The sequence below is a fragment of the Abrus precatorius genome, unplaced genomic scaffold (genome assembly GCF_003935025.1).
Source record: "Abrus precatorius isolate BTA unplaced genomic scaffold, Abrus_2018 Scaffold11, whole genome shotgun sequence".
Lineage (NCBI taxonomy): Eukaryota > Viridiplantae > Streptophyta > Magnoliopsida > Fabales > Fabaceae > Abrus > Abrus precatorius.
In genome coordinates, this window is record NW_020874303.1 from 27,131,213 (window position 1) to 27,144,745 (window position 13,533).

General features: G+C 30.5%; 1 protein-coding gene across 1 annotated transcript; it reads left to right on the forward strand.

Moving 5' to 3' along the window:
* Positions 1-4,820: 4,820 nt before the first annotated feature.
* LOC113853772 (protein ENHANCED DISEASE RESISTANCE 2-like) lies at positions 4,821-13,001 on the forward strand. The gene is made up of 21 exons (XM_027484375.1): positions 4,821-5,288; positions 5,489-5,563; positions 5,650-5,703; positions 5,794-5,859; positions 5,946-6,007; positions 6,132-6,238; positions 6,340-6,386; positions 6,469-6,569; positions 7,743-7,838; positions 7,953-8,017; positions 8,103-8,174; positions 8,500-8,646; positions 8,793-9,097; positions 10,616-10,679; positions 10,770-10,945; positions 11,167-11,268; positions 11,387-11,437; positions 11,519-11,662; positions 11,996-12,091; positions 12,361-12,462; positions 12,637-13,001. Exons 1-21 carry the CDS (start codon positions 5,112-5,114, stop codon positions 12,727-12,729), a joined length of 2,202 nt encoding a protein of 733 aa, XP_027340176.1. The 5' UTR covers positions 4,821-5,111; the 3' UTR covers positions 12,730-13,001.
* Positions 13,002-13,533: the final 532 nt, after the last annotated feature.

Genomic DNA, 13,533 nt, shown 5'->3' on the forward strand with positions numbered 1-13,533 from the left:
ACCAAATAAAAACTAGGCCCTACCAAACTTATTCCTTTTTAACAAAAAATTTTAAAAATACTAATGATAGATTTAAGAAACATTTGCTTCTCGTACATGTTTGAAGATACGTGTATATCGATTATGAGATCTTTGCATTCAAAAATTTATACACCTATTCCTACATTTCCATTTATAATAGATGAGAGAAAAAAAAAAGTGAAACTCCCTAACTTAATAATAATAGTCAAATATATTAATGTAACTATTAAATTAAATTTTCTTTTGAATGCTTATAATTTGGGTGAAGGCTAAGTAGGTTAAAATGATAACTCATGAATAAGTAAGTAAGCAAAATAATATGTTATAATAAGTTTTAAAAATTATAGTATTTATAATTAAATTTTTATTAAATTTTGTAAATTTAATATTTTAATATCTTAAATATTTAAAACAGATTCTTTAAAATAATTTTTTAAAATAATTATCTTTTAAGAATATAACTGTTCATCTACATAAAACTTAATTATATTCTTTTAAACTATCACTCTTATATTTGTTTCTGAAATAACTTTAATATTTTTTTTCTATTTATATAACTAATTTGACAATAAATTGAGTAATTATAGCTGAAATTTAACTGATAAAAGTCTAAAAAAAAATATATTCAAAGAAAAAAATTAAATAATCTTCATTTGAAATATTGTTTTAGAACTTTTGTTCAATTTTTACTTGTCTTATTTCAATTTTTTCTCATTTCGTACAAATATATTTCATAAATCTATCATAAACTTAAATAATCATACTCTCTTTATATTATCATACTTTGAACTGTGATATTTGTAATTAAAACTAATTAAATGTAAAAACATTATATACCTATTTCAATTATCTTAGAAATTAAAACTTTAATATAATCATAATAGAAGTAATGACTAAAGAGATATAGTTAAACAATAACAATTGCAAAGAATTAATTCACTATAATTTTGGTTTAAGTCACATATTATTCGTTTAAATGACTTATAGACAGTTATGAACCTATAATTTTTATTAAAATTAGTTTAAGCTAAATATTATTCGATTAAGCAAATATTATAATATCTTGTGTGATTTAAGTAAAATAATTTTAGTGAGTTATTTTTTTCCTATAATTTTTGTTTAAACTAGCAAAAAGTGATTCAAGTTAAAATTACAGAAATTGTACGATGCAAAAGTGATTATTATGCACAAAAGATATGGGGTTTAAGTAAAATAATTCCATTGAGTCATTTTTTTATTGTAATTTTCGCTTAACAAAAAATGGATTAAGCAAAAATTGTGCAACCATTATGCAAAGAAGACATAGGGTTTAAGTAAAATAATTATAGTGAGTCATTTTTCTACTGTAATTTTTGCTTAAACTAACAAAAAATGGCTTAAGCAAAATTTGTAGAAATTGTGCGATATAAAAGCCATTATTGTGTAAGGAGGACAAGGAAAAGATCTAAAGGATATTAAACAATCTATCAATACGAAAGTTTATTTTTGTGATAAAATGAGATTATGTGAGATAGTTGATTTAAAAGTTTTAATTATAAAAATCATTAACTTTATACATAAAATTTGTAAAAAATTTTGAAAATTTTAAATGACATTAAACATTCTATTAATTTAAAAATTATTTTTATTATAAATTAAAATTATATAAGTGCATATAAACACATACCTTCTTAAAATCATCACATAGATACATAATATATACAAGAGACACACCTTGAAAAAATAACATGTTTTAAAGATAAAAAATAATAAATTTTAAAGATATAAAGAGTAGTTTTATAAATTTTTATAAAATTAAATAATAAATATATAAAAATTAATATTATTAAGTTCCAAGTCAAAAATATAAACTGATTATTTTTTTTAAAATACATTTAACACTTTAAAAAAATTCACACTCATATAAGTTAGTTAGAACTTATAATTTATTTAAAAGGTAAAAATAAAATAAATAATAACTAACTTTCAGTAAACTTAATATTACTTGAGTAACTTTTCATAGGCTAATTTATAAAAAATTTATATTGTTATTATTATTTGTTTAATAAAAAACTTTGGAAGCTTTTTTAAAAAAATATATAATTTTATGTTACTGAGTACACTCAAAGTCTACAAAATAAAATATAAATATAATACTGGAAGTATTTTTAACATTGTTATCTAATTAAAACTAGAGTTTCACTTGATAATTTACACTATAAAAGTTGGTTGATAATTTACGCTATAAGAGTTGATGTCCTACTCATGCGTTAACGTAAGTAGAACAATACATAAATTCGTTCACTCTTTTAATGAAAAATCTGTAAGCAGCGGGATTTTCATCTTAAGAAGAATTTGCGTAGCAGCGTGGGTGCATTTGCGTATTTGGTTATCTTGGTCCCATTCAACTACATGCTGTCCTTTTTTTCAAATAAATATAATAAATGACAATAAAATTAAAGATGGACTGATCCATATTCTTCGCTCGCGATTATAACATTCAATATCCATTTATGAAAGAAATATATTTTCTTTTAATTAATTATTCATTTGAAGATATTTACAATTAACTTTAAATATATTATTGAAATAATATTTTTAATAGTTAAACTAAAATATGAAGTTTTTCAAAATATTAAATGTCTATATATTTGTATTTTAGTTATTAAGAAAATAATATGTTTCTAGTTAAATCAATTTCTAGTTTCTATTTTTTTTTTTTTATATACTTATATATACACTTGTAAAACACGATAGGTGATTGCGAGTTTAATACACGTGTTGTAGTTGGGTGAGTAGTTTTCTATTTTATTTTCCATGATTGTGCGCAAGTTGTACGGTTATTTTGACTCTTGGCTATAACTAAAAGGATATTTGCCTTTTAAAATACAGCTTGCACCTATGGTAGAGGTAGATATTAGTTCGGTTCATCCAATCATTTTACCTACAAATAAACCAATTAGATTAGTAAAAGTAAAAATAATTTGCATCTATTGTTCAAAATCCTCGTTAGTTTAAAAGCTTATATACAATATACAATGTCCTTTATAAATGAAAAATGTTAGTAATTTTTTTTAAAATTATTATTATTAAGAGAACCTGTGTGAATTATACTAAAAATCAGAATGGGTCCAAATCTTTTAGTAAAACACACATGAGAATCACTTAATAATTAATTAGTGTATCAAAAATTGTATAATTAGTAATTTTTTCTGTATAATGCTTTATTCTAATTTTTTTATGGTGTATTTCATGACCTAGTTATTCAACAAATTAATGTAATTAAATTTTCATTATATTTTAAATTTTTTTGTTTTAAATATATTAAATTGTAACTTTCATTATTCATTATCTTGTTATTATAATTTCTTTTTCATAGCCTAAGACCATTTCTCACATATTTTTTTTTATATTTTTTTAGATATTTTAAACTAAATAATCTTTTTCAGTCAAATACACAATGAGCAACTTTCCTTTTTAAATTAATGAGTATCTTTCTTGACAAAGATTTAGATTGTAATTAGTTACTTTAAGAGAATTATCTCGATAGTTCTTTCCATTAAACTAAATCCATATTTCGTATCATCATGTAATCTATGCTTTAAATAAAAACTTGCAACTTTATTTATTTATTTAGCTTCATTTTATATATAAAAAAAAAAAACTCAACTCAAAATTACAGTACTATATAGCGATTTATTTATGACGAAATATACAATGCATATTGCCGTCACCGAGAATATTCCTTTTAATTTTATCAATGATTTGTAGGTTTCAGGAAAGAAATACACGGCTCTTAGCATCGTAGTTTTTATTAATTAATAATAAATTGGATGGATAGGTAACGGCGATCTTTGTTACGGAAAATGGATGACGACCAAATCATATACTCCAGGCTACAGCTGTTAACATCATTTTGAAAATTATTTTTTTAACATGCATATAAAGATAAATGATAGTTTTTTATTTAAAATATAATATTTAATATTATCAATATGTTATATTTCAAATAATATTTTTTTATTTTTTAAAAATTTCGTTTAAAAATAAATACATATTGACAAGCAGAATAATATATTCTTCATCATAAGTAAAAGATAAATAATATATATGGCATGGAAAGATACATTCAACAAAAACAGGTTTTTGGATCTTTAAAGGTTTCTGCAGATATATTAATCGGGAGATTCATTCTTGTTTCCATGTCATGGACTGGGGTCAATATTCTTCACCCGAGGTATAAGCAATTTAATATTTTTTCTGTATACTTTAATTATTAGATAAAACATAGAGGCAGTATTTTATTTAAAAAATATTTAAAATTGGGTCTACATAATTAATAATAATAAATTTTATTAAATGAATTCATTATATTTTTATATGTCAATGTAATAAAATTTTGATAAAAAATATAAAATACTTATTTTAAGGACTGAATTTTAAAAAAATTATGGTGTTAATTAATATCATATACATACTGTTTAAAAAGTAATTTTTTATTAAAATCATGTTAAAGATACATTAAAATCCTAATAAAGGTGTATTTATGATTTTTATTTTTAAATAATTAATTAAAATTAAAATTTTACTAAGAACTTATGTGATAAAACATGGATACTAATTATTTTTTAAAATAAAATTAAAAGTACATTTATATTCTTATTAATCCAATGAAAATGGTGGGAAGAAAAGAATAATTAAATGTAGAAGAGTAGAAGAGAAGAAAAGACAGGGGTAAAAACGTCATTTGAAAGGTTGTGGAATTAACTTGACAGGCAATCTTTGTCTCATATGCAATGCAACCCAATAGAGTTACACCCAAGGCACAGCACACACACACCACACGGCACAGCACACACACACCACACGGCACAGCCAAAGCAACCCAGCCAGAGAGAGAGAGAGAGAGAGAGAGAAACAGAAACAGTTGCATTGAGTGGTTGCAACTGCAATCTGCAACTCCATAGAGTTCCCATACCATTCTCTGCTTCAGGGATCGAACCATCAACATAAACCTTCCTCCATATTCATTTCCTTCGATTTCATAAATTCCGGTAACTGCAACGCTCAGATTGGAATGGTGAACAGTGAAAAGTGAATTCGATAAGAGAATGGGAAGTAGCACTGCTACATCGGCGTCACAGAGTGATGGAAGTAGTAGAATGGAAGGATGGTTGTACCTCATACGTTTCAACCGTATTGGACTTCAGTTCTCTCGGAAGCGTTACTTCGTTCTCGACGGTAACCTTCTCCGAAGCTTTAAATCCGTTCCTATTTCTAACAACCAGGTTCGTTTCCAAGCTTTTTTTCACCGATTTTCTTTATTTTATTTTTTAAAATTTAAATTGCTTTGATTCGGTGGCCAATGAAGGTAGATAAAGTTCTGAATTAAGCGATTGATTTGTTGTTGACTCTTTCTGAATATGTTTTGGTTCTGCTTGATCGAGCGTAAGGATGTGAAACCTTTTTTCTGGAACTTTCTTCTCAGGATCCTGTTAGAAGTGCTATTGTAGATTCCTGCATTCGAGTCATGGATAATGGGAGAGAGAGCGTTAACAGAAAAGTATCTGCACTCTTCCGATTTTGATTTGTCTTTGGTTTTGTGCTCAAACCGGCGTGCATGATGCTCATTCTTTTTGCTAATTGCAGGTTTTCTTCATATTTACTCTCTATAACACTTCCAATCACAATGATCAGTTAAAGGTGAGGCCAACTATTATTTTGTTCGGAATACGAGTTTTTTTCGTTATTTGAAATTACACGTTTGAATTACAAAGCGTGAGTGTTGTGTAGTTAGGAGCAAGCCGTCCTGAAGAGGCAGCAAGGTGGATTCAGTCCTTTCATGAAGCGTCTTTAAAGGTTCGTGATCTAAAACGTTTCAAGCAAGTGGTGGAACTGTTTTTTTTTTTCCTGAAGGATGAGACTATTGTTACAAACATGATCAGGGTGCCCCTGATGGAGGAGATGACGCTGTAGGTTGTTCTAAGAGGAGATGGCAATCCTTTAGGTAGACTAACCTAATCTTTAATCGGATCTGTCAGCCATTTATGCTGCAACAAAAGCTTCGTATTGTCTGAATTAACAATTATTTGAGCTGTTTTGTTGATATATTTACTGTGTGATGCTTACAGACTAACTGGATCTACCAGTAGAAGTCACCCAAATTCTGTAGACTGGACACTTTCTTCTTCTGATGTTATTGCCCCTTCACCCTGGACAATCTTTGGCTGCCAAAATGGTAAGAGTTTGATTTGTTGTTTTCTGAATTTTTTTTTATAGTCTTACAAATGTACTAGAGCTAGCTAAAACTGGTATGGATGTTTTATGGGTGTAATGCAGGATTACGACTTTTCAAGGAAGCAAAAGACAGGGATTCTGGTGGGAAGGTTGGCAGAATTTGTTTTCAGTAATTATTGTTTTATATTTATAATAAAAATATAAATTCTTGAATATGGTCCCTATATCCAGAAATGGGATGATCACCCTGCAATAATGGCTGTTGGTGTGGTTGATGGAACTTCAGAAGCCATTTTCCAGACTCTCATGTCACTTGGTCCTTCAAGATCAGAGTAAGTTCATTAGGTGCATGTGATCATCTGGAAGCGGTAGTTATATTATCAAGACAAATTCATATTTGTTGTTTTATATTTTGTTTTCAATACAACTTTGAATCAGAATACTGACATTTTATCTTTCTCATCTTTTTTGCATAATTACTTGTTTTTTTAAATTCTGTTGAGTAGCACTACGTCATCCCAGCGTATTACTTTTATGCAATATTATTCTTACAGTTTTATTAATCTCAACCCTTAGAAGTTTAGAACTCATCTAAAAGTAATAAACTTTTATTGAAAAAAGAAGTATCTGTTATATTGGAGATATAAAAGTGCAGTAAATATTTCTTTTCTAATAATTCTTGTTACTTTTCGTTGCTCAAACTCAATTTTAAGGGCTGAGATTAAAAAATCACTATTATTGTTATTATTATGATTGGATAAATAATGAAATATTATGGTTCAAGAGAATGAAAAAGTACCAGAGACAAACGCATAAAACCAGAACAAAGAAGAAAAGATAATCAACTGAATAAAGCTTACTAATCTCCTTGTGCCCCATCTTGGTTAGCCATTAGCTTATCACCATAACAAAGCTTAAAAGGCCACTTTATCCCATATAACAAGTGACGACAAAGATTTATTGAGGTTATGGCATTTGTCATCATTCATAAGTACCAAATAAAATAACAGCATAATTGCACTTGGCCAAAGGGTCTTTCCCACTTTATTCTCCCTAAAACTTGTGAAATGACATGTGAGAAAGGGCTCCAGAATTCCATCAACAAGTTGATTATTAACCCAAACTGAAATCAAGATCACATGGACTTTTTAATTGGACATTCATGATTCAACAAATTGTTGTTTAATTTTGTGGTCAATGATCCTTGCCATTGGCTAAGGTGAAAGGGAGTGTTTTTTTTTTTTAAAACAAATTGTGTAGGAATATGGGCCTTGTATTGTGTTATTAAATTTAAAATTTCAATTAACTGCAAATAAAAGTTTAGGCATACTTATGTTAGGTTTTAGTGAGGTGGTGGGTGAGCAATATAATTATGATGCAATTTTATAAACCATGATCGTCAAGTGCCTTTTGCATTATTATATTATTGAGGTTGTTACTATAATCCCTGACAAAAAACAAAAGGTTGTTACTGGTTACTATAATCATAAAATACTGGCTTGCAGATGGGATTTCTGTTTCTACAAAGGGAGGGTGGTGGAGCACTTGGATGGTCACACTGACATTATTCACAAGCAGCTATTTAGTGATTGGTTGCCTTGGTAAGACCCAAACCTTAAGTGTTGATCTGACCATGTACCACTACTTGTTTTAAGGCAGTATCCTACCAGTTTTCTAGAGTTAAAAGTTTTTTAATTTGATATAATGTTTTACAGGGGGATGAAACGAAGAGATCTCTTGTTGCGACGCTATTGGAGGAGAGAAGATGATGGAACCTATGGTAGTAGTGAATTATTGAAGAATATATATATATATATGTCATACGTTGTGAATAAAAGTAACTTCTTTGGTTTTCTTTGTCACAGTTATACTTTACCATTCTGTGTTTCACAAACGATGCCCTCCCCAGAAAGGCTACGTTCGTGCCTGCCTTAAAAGTAATGTATGCTTAAACTGTAGAAATAGTAAACATTTCTAGTCCCTTCTTTTAAGCTGGTCTTGTATTTTACCCCAGAATCTTGTTCTTTTCTTTCAATCATCTTTATTCTGAACTTTTAATAATAGATCACTGATTCTTGAATCATCTTCCTTCACTTTATCACTGTTGTCATCATAATATCCAATTTATCTATACTTCAGAACTTATTATTTTGTTCTTTTATATCGTAATGGCTTTGAAAGTTTCTAGGTAGGCAATTTAGTGGAAATAATTGTGAATAAGAGTAGTTGAAGGATGCAAACTTTCATTTTTTTTTTTTATAGGTGGAGGGTATGTTATATCACCAGTGAACAAAGGAAAGCAATCAGTTGTAAAGCATATGCTTGCTATTGATTGGAAATGCTGGAGATCTTATCTTAAATCTTCATCTGCGCATTCCATAACTATTCGAATGCTTGGCAGAGTTGCTGGTAATCTTTTGTTGATAAGTTTATATTGTTATGTAACAATAATTTTCCTGCTGGCCTACATTTATTTTATATCACGGGCTATTAACATAATTAGAAGATTAATATTCTATTTTGTATTTTGCTTATTAATTTCTTTTGCTGTGCAGCATTACGGGAGTTATTTAGAGCTAGACTAGGGAATTGTTCTCCGTCTGATTTTTCATCTGGTGAGTTGACAAGAAACAGTGACCTTCATCTAAAGGAATCGGACATCAATTCTGATAGTCAAGTTCAAGCAGAGGTGAACAATCATGATAACTGTGTTGGAGAAGTAGATCAAATACAATCAGAGCATGCAAGCCTTGTTAGTCTAAATGATGCTGATGATGAGTTTTATGATGTTCTGGAGCCATCAGACTGTGATGAGTCAGAAAATGTATGGATGCCTGAATGTAGTCAGCAGAGGTCTCAGGTAACAATATTGTTTTAAATATTAGCCTTTATTTCAGAGAAAAGAAGTGAACAATGTAAAGTTATAATGCAGTTTGTGTCTTCAAAATTAATATTGAAGGATTTATAGAAGGTATTTCTTTCAATATATATTTGGTAACGATCAATCAAATGCCATGAATGGGCTTTAAAATCTCATTTATTGTTTTCAGTCCTGTATGTGTCTTTTTTTTTTTGGGGGGGGGGGCTGTGTGTGTGTGTGTGGTGGACTGCCTTACTTTAAACATTGCTTTAGCTCTCAATATTTTTGAAGACCTAAGGTTTTATAACAGTCAAGGTGTTGTTTACTTCATAATCTAAAATTAAGTCAAAAGACACCCAGCTATGTGTTTATGGATCGTTGATATGCTCTCAAAGGCTTCAAATCAAAAAGTAGGAGGAAAAATGCAAGTCGGTCCTAGGTGGACTCTTCCAAAGTTGCATCAGGATTCTCCATGACTATGTTTGGAAAGATGGCAAGGGTGGAAGTGGGAAGGAATGGAGTGTCAAAGCTTAAAAAGTGTGTTTCGGAATTAGTTAAAAGGGAAGGAGTGGGGGGTTAGAAATGGGGGGACTCCTAGTCCCTCCATTGCCACTCAAAAAGTTTTAACCAACACCCCCCAACCCCAAATTGGGGTCAAGGAGGGAATGACATGAATTCCAACCCTCTCCCTCATCAAACTTATTAAACAATCAAACAGTGGAGTGTAATGTAATGCATATTCCTTTTCCATTCCATTACATTACCCTTCCATCCTCAAAAATCTCCCAAACTTACCCTAAGGCAATCATGCCAAAGGAATAAACTATTATAGCAGATAAACTAAATGTATAATTCTGAAATCATATTCATGTGAATTTACAAGTTTCAAAAGTCAGAGATAATCTTGAATTTGTGACCCTTTTGATATTGGATCATGTTTATTAATTTATGAATAAGTTGTTCACATTATTCCCACTTCCAATCAAATCATTAATCCTTTGAGATTGTTAAAATGTAATTTTATTCCCTTTCGTTTTATTATATTGTCCAGTTTTGTAAGAATCTTCATAGACAGTTCACATAGTTTAGCAATTTAGCCTTTTAACTTGTCAAAACTCATTGGGTGCTTGATGCAAGCATGTTCACTACACTGCCAAGACATTCCAATTTCCAAGAGTTGCATTTAAAGGCAGGGGCTTTATTTTGGCATATTTTAATTTTTGCATTTTTCTTATAGCCTAGCAGTTAATCTTGCCAAAACACATTGCATGCTTACTGCAAGCATGTTCATTACTGCTCATGACATTCCAAGGTGTGCATTCAGAGTCACAGCTGCATCCAGGCACATTTTAACAGTGTACCTCATAATGCAAATATTACTCATCAGCATTTTTATGATGCTGGACTGCCCATCTTATACTTTTCTCATTCTTTTACCATTTTGCATCAGAAATGTTCAACTTTTTTGTATTTTGACTTTGGCGTTTCCATGTCCTGCTGTGAATTTGAAAATTTCAGGATGTTCGTCATCAGAAGTTATCAACTGCAGCTAATTTTGTGAAAAGATTACATGATCTTGCAGGTGATTTGTATGCTCTTAGATGGCATATTATGATTAACGATGATTTTATTTCTTCTTTGATTAACAATGTCTAGAGGCAATCTGCCGCAGTTCAGAAGAGGGGTTATGTGGACTTGCAAGAGATGGTCAGGGAAGAGAGTATTGCATGCTCATACGGATCAACTCTTCCACAAGATCCTACTTGTACTTTACCCTGCAGTTTGACAGAAGCAGATCCTTCTACTTTCCTGATTCGTGGAGAAAATTATCTTGAAGACCGCCTAAAGGTATTTGTAGCAGCAATGCATCATCGCTTTTATGACAATATTGTTCTCAAACATAATGGAGACAAAAAAATTGCTTTTGGTTTTTCCCAGTTGTGTACACATTTTCTTAAAAATACTGACTTTCAGGTTAACCACATTGTATGCAATAACCTTTTTGCTGTTTTTTGGTGTTAGCCATTGACATATTCATTAATCTCAAACATCTGGGTATTAATTGCTAGGTGAAAGCAAAGGGAACCTTGATGCAAATGGTTGCTGCAGATTGGCTGAAATCTGACAAAAGGGAAGATGACCTTGGTGGTCGTCCTGGGAGCATCGTGCAGGTGATCATTGCCTATGATTTTTTGGTTCTTGACTTTGATTGTATTCAGCCATAGAGTCGCAACTTATGATTTATATTATTAAAAAGATAATGAATCTGATGAAACATTTTACTTGCAGAAATATGCAGCACAGGGGGGGCCGGAGTTCTTCTTTATTGTAAACATTCAGGTTAATTGATAGTCTTGTGTTTTAGGTTGTTCATACATAAATTTAGCATGACTCTAACTTATAGATGTTCCTATGAACCAGGTTCCAGGTTCTACTACATATAGCCTAGCACTATACTATATGATGAATACCCCTGTGGAAGATGCTCCTTTGCTGGAGAGTTTTATCAAGGGTGATGATGCCTTCAGAAATTCAAGATTTAAACTTATACCTTACATATCTAAGGTGAGTAAAAGCTGCAACCCAATAGCTCTTTTATGTATTGTCGCTGAGAAATTGTTCTTTCCCCTCCTTCGGTTCTCTCATAATAAAACAAACAATTCCTTGATCTCATATAGATTTTGTAGATGCATTTTTATCTGAGAACATGCTTTCTTTCTTCCTGGGTTCAGTAATCTGGCTTGAGTTCAATTAATCATTCAATTTTAATTAACTCTCTATATTAGACTCTCTGACCCCAATAACCATACGCATATAGTCCACGTTAGGAAGGCAAAGCGTCAACAATTCTTTGTTTGTTTATCCCCTGGATTGCAAGTGTTGACGTTCCTTTTGCAGGGTTCATGGATAGTAAAACAGAGTGTGGGAAAGAAGGCGTGCCTAGTTGGTCAAGCACTGGAAATCAATTATTTTCAGGGAAAGAACTATTTGGAGGTATATTTTACATGACTATCAGTTGAAAAGCAACTTGTTAGGAAAACCAAGATAGATCGTGTTTGCTATTTTGAGTTGATGCATGTGAAAAAATCTTTATGTTCTCGCTGCCTTGGTGTAATCTCCGGGAAAGAATTATAAATTGTAGAATGAGTCATGGGAATTAATAAAGAATTCGGTTCGATGGATATTCATGATGCATCAAAACATTTTGCTGTCAATCGTCTTTCATGTAATGCTTATCTGGAAATCATGTCAATACATTTCAGCTTGGGGTCGACATTGGATCATCAACTGTTGCAAGAGGTGTGGTGAGTCTTGTCCTTGGGTACCTCAACCATCTGGTTATTGAGATGGCTTTTTTAATACAGGTAAATTGATCTTGTTATTCTTCTTTCCTTTAAATTAATTTTTGGGCTAAAATGCTAAAACTAAATATCAATGATCTTGTCGAAAGAGGCTCCTGTAATGACAATACCAGTTGCTTCTGAACATATTTTTTAGTTTTTGTTCATGAGATAATAATTGCTATATATCTTGTTCAGGGAAACACACGTGAAGAGCTCCCTGAATTTCTTCTTGGAACCTGCCGCCTTAACCATCTGGATGCCTCCAAATCAGTTTGTCTGAAGCCGTGATTATCAATGAGACTCATGACAACTACGTTGTGGAGGGAATTTCCAAGTTGCAAATGTAGATAATTGAAATTTTAGATTCTTATCTCCATAAACTTACTTTCAGAAGCCATTTTTTGTACAATCTATTTGAATCTTGCAGCATTTTATGTGCTGTGAGCATTGTTGGGATGGATGGTGTGTACGAATCTTTGTAAAATAAAAGTTGCGTCTGTTCATTAGAACTGATCTTTTTAATTCCTTTGATTTAAATACGCCGTTCATTCCTTTCGCCTGTTATCCGAGTAAAGATCGAATCAAGCATATAAATCTTTCTTTCTATTTATTTCTTGGAAAGAATGGAGTGTGCTGCTGGGAAGAAAAATTATTTCATATCACGTCGTGTAACTTTTTAAAGGGTAAATCGTTTTTTTAGTTTTATTAACCTCAGCCAGTTGTAAAATTTTTAAAGAATTTTTTATTTTAAAGTTTGTGATTAGATTTTTTAATTTAGGACTACGCAGAATTTGTTTCAGGTTTAGAGCCGAACGAAAATTAAAACCAATCAAAATTAAGTTGCTTTAGTACATTTTTAAAAATATTCCTGAGCAAATTTAAACCAAACTAACTTTAGTAACAATTGGTTGGTTTCGATCGAGTCATCGAATTAACTAGATGTGTGTGTATTAACCTGTAATAATAAAAGTGATAAGATTTAAAATCCAATTTTCATAGTAGTTGGATGTTAATTCTTGACTGAGTAGGCGAAAAATGCATGATCAAGAGGGAATTTTTCATACATATATATGTATAGTGATTGGTTTGAGT

What these genes read in the sequence shown, in the direction of transcription:
- LOC113853772 (XM_027484375.1), top strand. Translation starts at nt 5,112, where the DNA reads ATGGGAAGTAGCACTGCTACATCGGCGTCACAGAGTGATGGAAGTAGT. An exon ending in CTTGGTCCTTCAAGATCAGA is followed by an intron (nt 6,570 to 7,742) that starts GTAAGTTCATTA and finishes ACTGGCTTGCAG; the next exon opens with ATGGGATTTCTGTTTCTACA. An exon ending in TCTTTATTGTAAACATTCAG is followed by an intron (nt 11,438 to 11,518) that starts GTTAATTGATAG and finishes CCTATGAACCAG; the next exon opens with GTTCCAGGTTCTACTACATA.